We start from the raw sequence: 14,537 nt of genomic DNA, 5'->3' as shown, positions 1-14,537 counted from the left end.
TAGATCCATGAGTCTTGTAAATTAGTTAACTATTTTTCCATGTCTTTTGAAGGAAACCCATCTGCACTTGTAATAATATTGTTGTGCGTCCCAACGCAATTTAATATTTCCGTCTCGGAATGTCACCTATAAATACAATAGAGTGATTCATTTTTTGTGCAAAGAAATATTGTCTACAGTGGGGATCGTAGCTCAATCTCTGGCACAGACGATCCAGACGTGACTCGAACTCTTGATTTTCGATTCCCGTGGTCAGACGCTCTACCTCAGAGCTATTAGTATTACGTACCAGTAAGCTATAGCGTAACGTAAAATAAGAAAAAGTCGGGCTTATTTTTAAACATGACTGTACATCAGATGGCCGTGCATGATAAGGTTATAATAATAGCTAGAGGTATTTCTTCATGCTATGATCTATACTTATCAAGTATACCTTTCCATTAGTGTGATACATAATGCTAGTAGTCTCTGTTAACGAAGTAGTGTTATAAGTATATGCAACTCGCGCGATCAACCAATAGTGAAATAGCAAAACAAGCACGAAAAAAGCCGCCACCCCATTTCATTTATGATCAAAATGCTTAAAATATTTGAAATATTAATGTTCATTTTTTACTTTTTGCCAAGTTGAAAATTTTTTTTACCGAAAGTGACCGGAAGTAGCCTATATCTCCAGAAATACTATGACCACAACAAAACGAATATGATTTTCGTAATCCTCGTGAAATTTAAGGTGTGTCTGGCCTACTTTGACCTGTTTTTGGCGAAAAGTCCAATTTGGCCAAAATCGCGATTTTTCCTGAACTATAGTTCAGGGAAATTTGCGATTTTTGACGATTTTCGAGTATTTTCTACTGACACATAGATTCGACCCTAAATTTCAAGAGAATTACGAAAATGTGGTTCTTTTTTCATTCAGACCAATAGATAGTGAGTTATTAGGCATTTTCAAACCGGAAGTTACACTGAAAGTAAAAATTTCGAAAATTTAAACAATGAACTATGTTCTCCTTTACAAGTTACAAAAGATCTGTGTAGTTTCAAACGTAAAATATAGTAAATTAACATAACATGGCCTTTCAAAGTTGTTAAAGTTCAATTTTAAGGTACGACCTGTATACCACTTCGAAGCTTTAAAGGTTTATTTCAATAAAAAAAATATTCTGTTACAGACTGCGAATATTTTGTTGCATTGACAAATGAATGCTACCACGCTTGTAACAATGGCTTAATCCAGAGTGATACAACATGAGACCTGATTTTCCAAAAGTACGTTAATATTACCTTGTTCTATGCCCAACAGCTTACATTTTGTGTTGGTAACGAAGCAGCGTAAAATTTGCACATCAATAATAGGGGTGGAGGTAAAAATAACAAGCTATTCCGACGAAGTAAACTCAAATACATGCTTTATACATGCTTTGAACGTAACAACAAAGTAAACAATGAGAATCACATGTCAAAAAATAGTTTTGATTTCAGCCGCTAGAGGCTGGTGAACTTGCAGCGCCGTCCGCGGGAAATTATTTTCCATCCGAAACAGAAAAAAAAGGTCGATATTTTTTTTTGGTAAAATGGATTGCCATACTATTGTAGTTATTAGACAATATTTTAATATGGTAACGTTAACAGGATTGCTGATTGACATACACAGCTTTTAATTCAACGCCATCTAGTAACGCAAAAATGTGTTTGCCAAACTTGTGCTCGGGTACGTCTATGGCCGGAATGGCGCTCAGGGGTAGTAATTCAATTCAAATTACATTCCACGCATTCAAAGTATTATTGACAGAGTTTGTAAATCACAGTGGCCCTTTCACAATCAACGCCAAACAATACACATTTTGGGTTAAGATACAAATAAGGTTAGAAAAAACCTCCAAATTGTCTCTCACATGCTGCCATCTAATGGTCGACACACCGTACACGGAATTTGAAATATCAATGTGATGAAACCATTTCTTCAATAAATCGCAGTCGAGAAGTGTAGTTTATTGATAAGCATATTATGATGAAATACACAATCAATCTGCACACCTTTTTCCAGTTACATTTATCCAAAAGAGCAGGCATGCACGGGTGTGCTCCTGACTTTGCGGCATCCTATTCTGAACTCCGTACTAGGTATAGTACATCATCGCCTACTTATTTTGTAACCATTATTTGAACGTCTGTTGGTTCAATACAGCCCAAGGCATTCAGACGAGTAAAGTGAGATAGATGCTACGATAAACGTAGGAAGGATAAATAAGTAGAAAAAAGTATCTTCACCCAGAAAGATCTTCTTTCAAAATAGAAACAGAGCTTTGGAAGAAGAAAAGTCCTCATGAAAGAGATGGACAGTCGATGGAAAGTTAAATCATCGGCAGCCATAGGTTCTTCATCATCTGAATATTAAGATTAGCTTTCCCTTGTCCCGTCCCTGTTCGGCCTTTGAAAAAATGGGAACACAAAGCGAATCTTTGGTGGAACGATTAGATTTTCCACGCCTGTCTCATCATCAAATCAAAGTACGCGTCATGGTCAATGGAAGAGCTGACTCCAGCATAGTAGTCTAAAAATTCGTCGTACGTCACCTTTTTAGAAATTTCATTTATTAATTATTAGTCGACAGCATTTCTATTAAGCGGTTTAAGTGTTTACCTTTCCGTCGACGGAACCGTTTGCCTCAAAGTTAGCCAGGAACTTATTAAGGATTTGTTCTTCTGTTTCTTCTCCGCTATAATGGAAATTTTGAAGAGCTTATCAAAATGAAGAGAATATAGTAGCAAGAGAAATCAACGATCGGAAACCGACCTCAGATATCTGGGATTGTGTTTGACGTTGTAGACGCCGTTTAAATCTTCGAGTGTAACAATTGCATCGCCTGATTTATCCAATTTTTTAAAAGCTTCCGCTATAACTCGTTTTCGTCCTTCTGACATAGGAGGCTGGAGAAATAAAAGCGAAACAATAAATTGACAGTAAATAGCAAATGTTAAAGTAAACACAACGTAAAAAAATAGACGAACCCTTATGGCTTTTAGGAACTCGTTGATGCAAACAGATCCGGAACGGTCCTTATCAAATGCTTCGAAAAGAGCTCGACCACTGTCGTCGGTCTAATAAAGAAAGGGTTAAAGTACCATAAATGCTTCAAAAAAATTTGGATGATAGAAAAATCCCAAGTCCAAAAACCCTTTCAACGGTCAAATACCTTGACTCCGCTTTCTTCGATCCCTTTACGAAATTCTTCGTAAGACAGCGAACGGTTGCCATCATCATCCATCCGGCGAAATACCCTAAATTAAAAGAAGAAAAAAATTTATGTAGTGTTATATATTCATTTGCTCATGGATTCATTTGAATCCCGAATCAAACAATGTGTTGAACACTAGTCTAGAAAGTGTAACGACTAGCTGAAATACAAGTCAGTAAAACACGATTCCATGACATAGATCGCAGTAAGAATACTTTTCGGTTGATATGCAAAAAAAGCTAAAGCTATCAAATAATATTTAATCCCAATGCGGAATTTAAGAGTAATGTGGTACGTCAGTTGTTTACATATTGATCGTCTCCGCTCTCGTGACTGGGCAGAAGGAAAAACAAAAACAGATAAGATCTCGAAGATACTCGGTAATATCTAGGTCACATCATTTAGAATTAAAAAAAAAAACGAGTGTGAAACTTAAGGGCTACACCTTTCCGTTATGATTGTTACGCCTAGTTTTGGTGATCGACGCTGCCCTTCTCCACCCTCCTAACGTACTCGTTATGCCTGACGCTCCATCGATCGTTTACTGTGTCTATGCATGCGGATGCGCTGGATGCCAATGAACCCGGACCCGTCTTCCCTGCCCCACCGATCGATTTCAAAGAATTGCCACGCCTGAAGCAATCCCTTCTGCACTACACCGTTGGGGGAAAAGAATTCATGAAAAGAAACCCAAACGGTACGAGAAAAAAATCTGAAGGAAAAATTAAGAAACAGTACGTGCAGAAAAAAAAATGGTCGAAATAAAGCTTCGAAAGTAATAACTATGTGCAAAAGAGAAACGGAAACTTTTGACAGTTTTACGGGATATGACTATTGGAAGCGTGGGTGTTGTTGTGGGAGGGTTGGTGTCGCGCGACGTGAAAAACGGAACTTGGAATCACGAATGACGACACGCTACATGCACGCACATTGACGGTATAAAAAAAGCACGATTTCTGAGTCATAATCTGTCTAGAGTGTTTCATTTCGTGTCCTTCCTTTTTTCTCTAAGTTGGATGACACGAAAATTTTTTTTTTAGACCTGTCACCCTGTTTCCTTTTTCTGTTTTTCATACACCCGGAAGGTTCCTGTGTTCGAAAATGGGAGTATTCACGACTTTTGCCATAAAAACAACTGGCAATGCTTCTCCTACTAAATATACAGCTGGAACCCGCATGCATTCCGGGAAAATGGTTGCTGTCAAGGTTGTATGACATCATTGCACGTCTAGTTTGTTGATTGCATACTAAGCGGGTTTCCAGCGCCTGGCGGCAGGAAATGGTCGTGACCATTACATAGATTATGGTGGCAATTACATTTCCATGTTGTTAGAAAGACAAGAGAAAGCTAAACACGTATTGTTGACTAAAACGCACTACCCACCCAACTGTAGTTTCTAGACAAAAAAAAAAAAAAAAAAAAAAAAAAAAAAAAAAAAAAAAAATTTTCTCAGGTAAAATTTCAGGAGAACCCCGAATAAATTGGATCTCGATTCTACCAGACTGTTGGAGCTGTTGATAAAATAATGGCGAATCGTGATAGATAACTGCCGAGTAATCGCAATCACTTAACTTGTAGACATGCAGGCGCAGTGCAACGAACGAAATTTTATGATTGTAGGTTGTTATGAAGGTACTTACTTGCCGAAGCCGATAATACCCGTGGCACCTCGGGACAGCAGTTGGCACCGGAGTTTTTCTGTTCATGAAATGGGGGGAAAAAAACGTACACAAATTTAAGTGAATATAAGCGATGAAGAAGTTTAGATTCGTTCAATATCCAAAGTAGAAAATGGCGAAAAACGAGAGAAGGTACACACCAAGTGGATCCTGCGCCATGGTTTGTTGGCGTTTGGCTTTCGACATCATTTCTGCCTCGTTGCGAGAGTTGGCCGTCAGAGGCCGGTTCATTTTCTCGACGATCAGCTGGAACCTTGGCACCAGCAACGGCAATGAAACCAGTGATGTTGCACGGTTTTTTTTTTCTCTTTTCTCTACCCTCCCACAACCAAGCTGCGGTTTCTGCCAGACACACAACTCTCTTTTTGTGTCTGGGTGTTGTGTGTGTGTTCGGGTATGAAATGGAACGAATAGGGAAGACGTAGCAGCGGCTTTATCTTTTCTCTTCGTGAGCTTCCAGCGGCTGTGCTGCTTCCAAATAGAGCAAAAATGTTGTCGATTTTCAAATGATGGCGCACTACAATAAGGAAAATGAAATTTCCTTCAAGTTTTGGAATTGGCTGGACAAAAGAAATGTAGTCCTCCGCTCTCTTTGCCACTTAAAGGATTGGTAGACCCGTCATGTTTATCCTATCATCGTTGTTCTTTCCGGTTCAGTCTAATCGGAGTCGGCGCGGTCGGGAGTTCCGACACGACAACGTATCCTGGTTTCGAATGTTTGGAAGAAAAATAAAGTTTTCGGCTACAGTTATTTCACAAATGAGTACTGCATCAAACTTTTCGCTTGTCGAAACAATGCCTGTTGCAAATATTTTGTTTATCTTGGTTTGCCAATCCGTTATTACGTGACATGGCCGTCTGATGGGCCGTCCAGTTACGTAAGTGAAAGGAAACGGTCGATGTGAAGAACCACCAAATCCAATGAGCCAATTCTTTTGTAAGTTTCTTCTTTGTGCTTGGATGGTTTTTTTTTTCTTCACGTGTCAGTCGAAACGAGTTTCCACCCGGATCACACACTGGAAACAAAATGCTACCTAGCAATCGAATTTAAAATATTTTAACAACGTTGACTGCAGTTATGTTGAATCTAATGTACACACGGTGTTCAGAAGCTGATAGACAACATGGATACGCTTGTACTAACACACGTGATGCTTATGGCATGAAAGGGCGGCACAGCAACGAAAAGAACATACAAAGCGTAGTACAAACATATGGCCTTTGTCAAGGAGAATCGTCATGGTAACCGACTTACCGGGTGTGCTTCCGTTCTGTGTTTATACGTTCAGCAGTAAATATTTGCCTTGCACAAATATGATGCATCACGAACCGTCGGTGAAGAGACATCGTCATTCGTTTCCCATCACAACTGACTCGATTGACAGTGGACGTCCTTTCGCCATGGCATATGAGCAAATTACAGCGATTCTCGGACATGCTTTATTTTGCAATGGTACCAAGAGATATATTTCCCTGTTACGTCAGCTTAGCTTTCCAACTCAATGAGTCAAATAGAAAATTTGGCAGGATAGCGTAGACAAATACGAGAGTCGTATTAAGGATCGGGATTTATATTCCAACCAACTTTCTAAGTGCTCTTAAACTCAAAGAATCCTGACCATTCGGGAGAATTACAAGTTAAGACCATGCTTTCAAGTTTCAACTAAGAGTTGTCTACACTCTGCAGTATGTACCCGACGCCATCTAACGAGTAGATAAGCATTACGTCACTCATTAGAATAGCAGCCATCTAGTGGTAGAAACAAATGTTGATTTATTGGCGGTGGAAAGCGGAATGGTTTGCAGACGGACCTATGTTTGAAATCTTCAGTTTGTTACTCGTTTCTGGCTATATTCAGATTAAAATTCATAAGTCCTACCATTGCACTGTCGTTGAATCCGCAACAAAACACGCTTCAGTGTAATCGATAAGATGAACAATGATGTGAATAACGAGAAAAATTTCGACAAACCGAAAGCAGAAAAAAAATTTATACAGATCTCATCCGAGTCCATAGAACTGATTGCCGATTCAGCCGGATACACAAATCTACCAGGAATTCTTTCAAAAAGTCTCGCAGAAGATACTTCTTACAGATTGCGAGAATTAATACAAGTACATTGACTATTTTGTGTCCTTATTTATAGAGACTAATGTTATTGGTTTTCATGTGACAGAGCTGCAGTCAAATTCTGCGCCACAGCAAACGATCAAAACTTACCAAGGATGATGTTAATCTTGCTCTACGATGGAGTGATGTTCCACAAGTTCATGGTCCAAATTCCACCCTTGAAGATTTCTCCTATCTACCAGAGTTAGATATTTACAGCTCAGTAGACAGGGTGGTGGACCTAACACAGGAATATCCAACTGACACTGATGTAGAAGTTTACTCTCCTATGAAATTGACAATCCAATACCTTTCTTTGGATCCTGAAGACAAACTCAAAGCAGAGATATATTTTCAGTATTTTGAAAAAATTTCACAATCCTTGCTTAGTACTTCTGATTGTGTTGTTGAGGTATGATTTCCAGTTGCAACTTTTAACTGTTGATCTTTTTGTCCTTATTCTAGAAAAATTTTATTCAGGTCGCATTAGCAAATTTGCTTGAGAACTCAAGATTGCAACCTTTACTACCTACCTTTTCTGGTTTTTTAAGAAATTTAGTTGCCTTTAGTGGAGAAAATTCCCATGTTGTCAAAAGGATACCCAAAATTTTCAATGCGTTAATGAACAATTCTCATCTTCACATTGGTTCTGAGGTAATTTTACCTTCATTCATGTTAGCATCAATATTACTGATCTTTCTTAATTATTTACATTTGTTTTCTTTTTCCAGTATAAATGCTTCCTCTTGTTGGTGCAAGACCTTATTTTGAATTATGGGGGAGCAAAGCTGGATGATAGTATATTCCACCTGATTTCCAGCACGTTACACATTCTGGCTAAAGTATTTTGGTTTTTCCGTAACACACGTTTTGAATATTTAAGTAGTGACGTTTTCTTTATATTCATCTTTTAGTTATCAATCGACTGCTCAATCCATGATGTCATCAACAACTTGAGTAATATTATTGCTGATGTTGACGGGCACATTAGTGTACAATGCAGAGCGTTGATGGCTCTGAGATGTCTGAGTAGCAAGTATCTGGACACAGCTACACTGGAACACTGGAACGCCTTACTATATAAATTCTATGAAATCTCGCAAACTGAAAAAAATGTCCTCTATTTGGAAGCTGCTTTAATTGTATGCACCTTTAATAGTGCCTTGATATCACAGAGGCTAAATATTTATTTCTTTTTTTACAATTTTAGAGCGCCCTCATAGATGTCTTGCGGTGCAAGATGAGATTGCTTGATCAAATAACAGATACGGATGACCTCGTGGCAGAACAAATGTGGAATGAGGGATCTGAAATCTACCGTGTAACCAGTGACTTGTTGGGATCAGCGGTACACCGGATAGGCCATTTCTCTCCGTCGCTTTGTCGGCAAGTTCAGCGAGGCCGTTCAGTTAAAGTTGGCAATTCATGCAATGAGCTTTACTGGACTTTGAAGACACTTCATAAGCCTTTACCTCAATCGAGATGGCGCTACAACCTTTACGACAAACCACATTTAAAAGCAAAAACGACTGATCTCATGGATGTCTTCGATTATTCTGAACGGAACCATCTGCGGATGGCCAACATCACTTTTCGCGTGAGAAACTGGAAACAACGTCCAATGCACTTGCTGAAGAAAAAGGTGCCACAATGCCCTAGTGCGTCCTTCTCAAACTTTGCCGTTTTAGCCAATTCCAAGTTCAAATGTATTTCAAAGTGTTATGTCGTTAACTCAACGTTGCTTTTCAACTGTCCGGTTGATTTGATTTTGTAAAATATGTGGAAATTTAACATTCAACCAAGCTGTTATATAGGCATCAACAACAACAAAAATCGCAAAATTTATTGGATTTAACATGTCTTAAATGTATCTTGAAACGATAATGATCTTTGTTAAACGATAGAAAATAATATAAATAACATTTGGGAATAATGCATTTAATGTAAACAAACAACCACTGTGGTTTACTTATCATTAAAAACCCTTACCATCAAATAACCGTACGTTGTGGAATAATAACATATAGGATCCACAGGGGAAAAAGTGGGTTCCCTACTCGGGAACCCTACTTACCTTATGGGATGTTACCTTATTTGTTATAGCTGTGTGGATCCTTTATAGCCATGAAAGGTTGCTTCGTACGTCAAGCAGGACCCCGGGGTATAGGGTCAATCACGGCTAGACAACGTCATGCCGTGACACCTTCATGGCCGTGGATGGCGCCACTACTCCATCCACCCCAACACTTAGTGTTACAGGCATCTCCTTTATACAGGTAGTTATCACCTGAAATTTCGCTGCTGCACGTAGTGCCGCTTTTCAACCATTTTGTTGCTTTAAAATGAGCAATTAACTAAAAATCGATAAAGCAAATAATGAACTATATTAACTACATGAATTTTTAATAGGAGAAAATATTTTTATTCTCTAAACCTCAAGAAATATGTATAAAAAGGGGTAAATTGTGTAACAGAAGGGGGTAACTTATAAGCGTATACGTTTTGAGTCAGTGATTTCAGCAAATTGGGGTTCTTCATGACACCAAAGAATCTGCTCACGTATTAACCTCATTTCAAATGGTTACAGCCTTTTCACGAGGAGCTTTGCATCGAGAGTACTGATCAATCTCTCAGGCATCATTTTCATTCTTAAAGGTACCATCTTTGAATGGCCAAGAACTCTTTGTGCGTGAGAGAAGGTAAAAACGAATGACGCATGCTCTTGTTAAAAATTGACTTCATCGTCGGTTAACGGAGTGCCCAACGATTGCACCTTTGGGGAACAACCACTGTGGTTTACTTATCATTAAAAACCCTTACCATCAAATAACCGTACGTTGAGGAATAGTAACATATAGGATCCACAGGGGAAAAAGTGGGTTCCCTACTCGGGAACCCTACTTACCTTATGGGATGTTACCTTATTTGTTATAGCTGTGTGGATCCTTTAGAGCCATGAAAGGTTGCTTCGTACGTCAAGCAGGACCCCGGGGTATAGGGTCAATCACGGCTAGACAACGTCATGCCGTGACACCTTCATGGCCGTGGATGGCGCCACTACTCCATCCACCCCAACACTTAGTGTTACAGGCATCTCCTTTATACAGGTAGTTATCACCTGAAATTTCGCTGCTGCACGTAGTGCCGCTTTTCAACCATTTTGTTGCTTTAAAATGAGCAATTAACTAAAAATCGATAAAACAAATAATGAACTATATTAACTACGCGAATTTCTAATAGGAGAAAATATTTTTATTCTCTAAAATTCAAGAAATATGTACAAACGCGGTAAATTGTGTAACAGAAGGGAGTAACTTATAAGGGTGTACGTTTTGAAAGCTTCCTGGTTTATTTCAATCACACAATTCATATGTTTTAGTTAAAACAGAACCGCAAAAAGCAAGAAATAAGAATAAATAGTAATAAAAATACATAAAATTAAATAAATAAATAAAAATTACCCAATTTTTTCACTTAACTTTTCCTCGACGCACAACGGCCAATGACACCTTTACGTTAATAAAACATCACTTACCTTACATAATGTGCTGCTGGTGGAGATTTTCATCAGCTTTCACAAACTCTCTAACTTTTCGTTAAGGTCCGCCTTGGTAGAAAAAATTTTTTTCGTCTAAATGCGGCAATTACTATGTAGTTATTCAGTATAAATATTGTTTGTAGGTATATATTATTTTTTCATTAATCTTTTTGCTGTTATATCTGCAGCAGAAAGGTTCGAAAAAAGAAAAGCTAACATTACTATTATTAAACCTAACTAAATGGTAGATTAAGTATCTGTATATGTATTCATCACGATTTCACAGAAAAATAATTAGAATTATGGCGATTCATTTTTAAGACGATACACTTATTAGCTTCTTAATAGGCGTTAGCCTGATTGCCGTTGCCATAGGTATTGCTTCCATTGCCGTTTCCCTTGTTGCTATTGCCATAGCTATTGCCTCCATTTCCAGAGCCGTTTCCATAGTTTCCATTGCCGTTGGATGGTGCAGGGAACTGGGCCTCACCTTCGTACTTGACGTCAGCGACGTAGCCGTTCTCGTCAGCACGGTAAGAAACAATTTGAATGCGGCCATCAGGAAGAAGAACAAAGTAGGATCCAGTGACCACTTTGCCATCGCTTTTGGCTTCATGAGCGTAGTCGTTCTTGGTTGGCTCATCCTTGACGGCCCAGGCGAAGTCGTATGGCATCGGGGGCTGCTATTTAATAGAATTTCAATTGATGTTAGCAAATATTCACGTAGTTAAGTTAAGAATTGTGTCGCATTACTACCTCCTGTTCGTAGGATGATGCGGATGCGGACGGTCTGTTTCCGTTTCCATTGCTGTTGTAAGTATTAGTTGGTTTCTGCTGTGTGTTGGATTCACCATAACCTTGTTGCTTTTGGGCACCTCCGTTTTGTGAGCCGTAATTTTGTCCAGCTCCAGCTGCGGCCTGAGCACTGTAGCCTTGTTGTTGCTGGGCAGCTCCATTTTGAGCACCATAACCCTGTCCAGCTCCGGCGCTAGCAGAGGATTGACCACCGTAACCCTGTTGTTGTTGGGCTGCTCCAGACTGAGCTCCGTAGTTTTGGCCAGCTTCAGCGCTTGCGGAGACCTGAGAACCGTAGCTTTGCTGCTGTTGGGCTGGTCCACTTTGAGCACCATAACCTTGTTGCTGTTGAGCCGCTCCGGACTGAGCTCCGTATGCCTGCTTCTGCTGTTGTTGTCCAGCTTGGCCTCCGTAACCCTGTTGCTGTTGGCCGGCTGCTGCACCATAACCTTGCGGCTTGGCCATCGCCACGGCGGCCAAAGCAGCTAAAATGATATACTACAAAAAAAAAAGAATAAAAACAAAAATTTCGAAATAGCGAGTAAGAGTTAAAGTGTCGAGGGAGAGTTGTTCTTGTAGTGAAATTAGCTTTCGAAATACCTTGTTCATGTTGTTGGAAGAAGATGAGCCGAATGTTTCAGAGAAGGCACTGATGGTTAAATGTGCAGGCCAGCCGTCCTTTATATACCGAATCTCACCAGCAACATACACCCCAAGCCAATTCTCAACAGGAGGCGGTTTCATCAAGAGGCGCGCGTGCACACGCTTGAAAGGAGGCAGGTTTTACTTTTCCTCGGTCGTGATTTCTCGAAAAGCAGCATGTTCTATTGCATAGAGTCCTCCTCCTTTCACTTTCGTGAAATGAGACTGCTCCCCGACAAGCATGGATAACAACAGCTGGGTGGCCGAATAGACGCGGAATTAGTGACGGCAAATGTTTCGTCTAACCTACAATACCATTCATAAATGTCCGTACAATGGCCATCTTCAATGCTTTCTTCCACATGTATACTTGCGGCAAAGGATGTCTCGCGCCGAGGGATAGAGAAGACTAGTACAATGGATTAACGTGAATTGTTTAGCTTTTACTAACAAAATAATAAGCTCTACATTCATATAATTTCGTTCTTTACATTTATGTTATCATCATTGGTATCAATAGAAATCTGCATACTGCGTTGGGCCAATGCAATCATACGCCACAATCAAACACAGGGAGAATTTTCCCAGTGACATCCTAATGGCGTTTATTGATGAAGATTCATAAACGTACGGAACATAAGGAACGATTGGCATTAAGGAAAAAAAATAAAATAATAATGTTGTGGACAACATGTGAAAAAGCATTTCAAACATTGCCTACCTCCTGTCCAGAAAACAAGATTACCTCATCATTTCTGATCACTTAGACGTTCCCTCGTGAAAACATTGTGTCACAATTAACTGCGGTCGAAGTAATGATTCATTTTCTCTTGAGTGGCTACGTTGACAGCGCATTTTATGGAAGCCACCATATACCACGGTACCGGTACCGCCCATGGTTTTGTCATGCATAATCAGTATTACATCAATTCAGTACACCCCTTTTTACTTTCCAATGGGAAAAACACGGGGATGTAATGGGAAACAGGAAAGCTTTTCGGATTGTAATTAACTACGAATGCCTTCATTTACTTGAATAGGTTTATTTCTTTTACATTGCCTGCGCGCAATATCGTTAAGATTCTTATAAAATTTGTAGAAGCCGAAATCAATGAATTAGAAAAAAAATTAATATGATGGCTTGTTGCTGTTCACTTGGGCATTGCCGCTTCCGTAATTGTTGTTGCCGCTGTTGCTTCCATAGTTTTTATTCCCATTTCCAGAGCCATTTCCATAGCTATTGCCTCCATTTCCAGAGCCGTTTCCATAGTTTCCATTGCCGTTGGATGGTGCGGGGAACTGAGCCTCCCCTTCGTACTTGACGTCAGCGACGTAGCCATTGTCATCAGCTCGGTAGGAGACGATCTGCGTACGGCCATCGGGAAGAAGAACGCGGTAAGATCCGATCACAACTTTGCCATCGCTCTTGGCTTCATGAGCATAGTCGTTCTTGGTTGGCTCATCCTTGACGGCCCAAGCGAATTCGTATGGCATAGGGGGTTGCTGTTTGATAGAAATTTCAATAGGTTTTAGCAAACATTCACGTAGTTAAGTTAAGAATTGTGTTGCATTACTACCTCCTGTTCGTAGGATGAAGCGGGTGCAGACGGTCTGTTTCCATTGCTGTTGTAAGTGTTAGTTGGTTTCTGCTGAGCGTTGGATCCGCCGTAACCCTGTTGCTTCTGGGCACCTCCGTTCTGGGAACCGTAAGCTTGTCCAGCTCCAGCGCTAGGTGAAGCTTGAGCACCATAACCCTGTTGTTGTTGGGCTGCACCAGATTGAGCTCCGTAGTTTTGTCCAGCTCCAGCGGCTGCTGAAACCTGAGAGCCATAGCCCTGTTGCTGCTGGGCAGCTCCATTTTGAGCACCGTAACCCTGTCCAGCTCCAGCGCTAGCAGATACTTGAGCACCATAACCTTGTTGCTGTTGAGCCGCTCCTGACTGAGCTCCATATGCCTGCTTCTGCTGTTGTTGTCCAGCTTGGCCTCCGTAACCCTGCTGCTGTTGTCCGGCTGCTGCACCATAGCCTTGCGGCTTGGCCGTAGCCACGGTAACCAAAGCAGCTAAAATAATGTACTGTTTGAAAAAACAATATCAAAAACAAATATGTAAGTTGAATAATAAAAAGCAAACGAGCAAAATACAGTTGAAGATTAAATTGAAAGTGATGTTACAATACAAGGCAGCTTTCCTGTACGTAGCTCAGTCAAACTTATCCTACCTTGTTCATCTTGTTGAGGAAAGCAACTGATAGTTTCATCCGTTGCGAGCACTTCTTTATATACCCCTTCTCGCCCATTCGCTTGTACACTACTTCAAATTTCAACTGGGTGGCAGTTACTTTCGCAAAAGAAGCTCGCGTACACACAAGCATGAAAGCAATCAAATTTTCCTTTTTTTTTTCTCATGCCATCTCGTTCAAAACACATTGGGCACCTGACGACCATGTGTGGCGCACAGCACATTGGGGCGGGCACAAGTCGGGAGGATGTTGGTACCCTCTTCGTTTATCCTCCCGTTCCATCTCGTCCTTT

At 40.2% G+C, this 14,537-nt stretch overlaps 4 protein-coding genes across 4 annotated transcripts; 1 reads left to right on the top strand and 3 right to left on the bottom strand.

Moving 5' to 3' along the window:
• Positions 1-1,971: 1,971 nt before the first annotated feature.
• Positions 1,972-5,372, bottom strand: LOC130690057 (calcyphosin-like protein). Its single transcript, XM_057513032.1, has 7 exons — positions 5,059-5,372; positions 4,880-4,937; positions 3,197-3,281; positions 3,012-3,101; positions 2,797-2,930; positions 2,644-2,719; positions 1,972-2,576 (listed from the first exon to the last, which is right to left on the bottom strand). Exons 1-7 carry the CDS (start codon positions 5,147-5,149, stop codon positions 2,475-2,477), a joined length of 636 nt encoding a protein of 211 aa, XP_057369015.1. The 5' UTR covers positions 5,150-5,372; the 3' UTR covers positions 1,972-2,474.
• Positions 5,373-6,677: 1,305 nt separating this feature from the next.
• Positions 6,678-8,927, top strand: LOC130690034 (uncharacterized). Its single transcript, XM_057512996.2, has 6 exons — positions 6,678-7,034; positions 7,097-7,441; positions 7,510-7,683; positions 7,761-7,871; positions 7,944-8,171; positions 8,240-8,927. The coding sequence occupies exons 1-6, from the start codon at positions 6,852-6,854 to the stop codon at positions 8,801-8,803; spliced, it is 1,605 nt and encodes a 534-aa protein (XP_057368979.1). The 5' UTR covers positions 6,678-6,851; the 3' UTR covers positions 8,804-8,927.
• Positions 8,928-10,816: 1,889 nt separating this feature from the next.
• Positions 10,817-12,079, bottom strand: LOC130690041 (pro-resilin-like). The gene is made up of 3 exons (XM_057513003.2): positions 11,963-12,079; positions 11,324-11,860; positions 10,817-11,250 (listed from the first exon to the last, which is right to left on the bottom strand). Exons 1-3 carry the CDS (start codon positions 11,969-11,971, stop codon positions 10,909-10,911), a joined length of 888 nt encoding a protein of 295 aa, XP_057368986.1. The 5' UTR covers positions 11,972-12,079; the 3' UTR covers positions 10,817-10,908.
• A 952-nt stretch (positions 12,080-13,031) lies between these two features.
• Positions 13,032-14,241, bottom strand: LOC130690050 (pro-resilin-like). The gene is made up of 3 exons (XM_057513017.1): positions 14,225-14,241; positions 13,582-14,079; positions 13,032-13,507 (listed from the first exon to the last, which is right to left on the bottom strand). The coding sequence occupies exons 1-3, from the start codon at positions 14,231-14,233 to the stop codon at positions 13,133-13,135; spliced, it is 882 nt and encodes a 293-aa protein (XP_057369000.1). The 5' UTR covers positions 14,234-14,241; the 3' UTR covers positions 13,032-13,132.
• Between the last annotated feature and the right edge of the window lie 296 nt (positions 14,242-14,537).

Source organism: Daphnia carinata, chromosome 6 (genome assembly GCF_022539665.2).
Source record: "Daphnia carinata strain CSIRO-1 chromosome 6, CSIRO_AGI_Dcar_HiC_V3, whole genome shotgun sequence".
NCBI classification, from domain to species: domain Eukaryota; kingdom Metazoa; phylum Arthropoda; class Branchiopoda; order Diplostraca; family Daphniidae; genus Daphnia; species Daphnia carinata.
The sequence above is the reverse complement of the archived record's forward strand: the minus strand, read 5'-3'. Positions and strand labels throughout refer to the sequence as shown.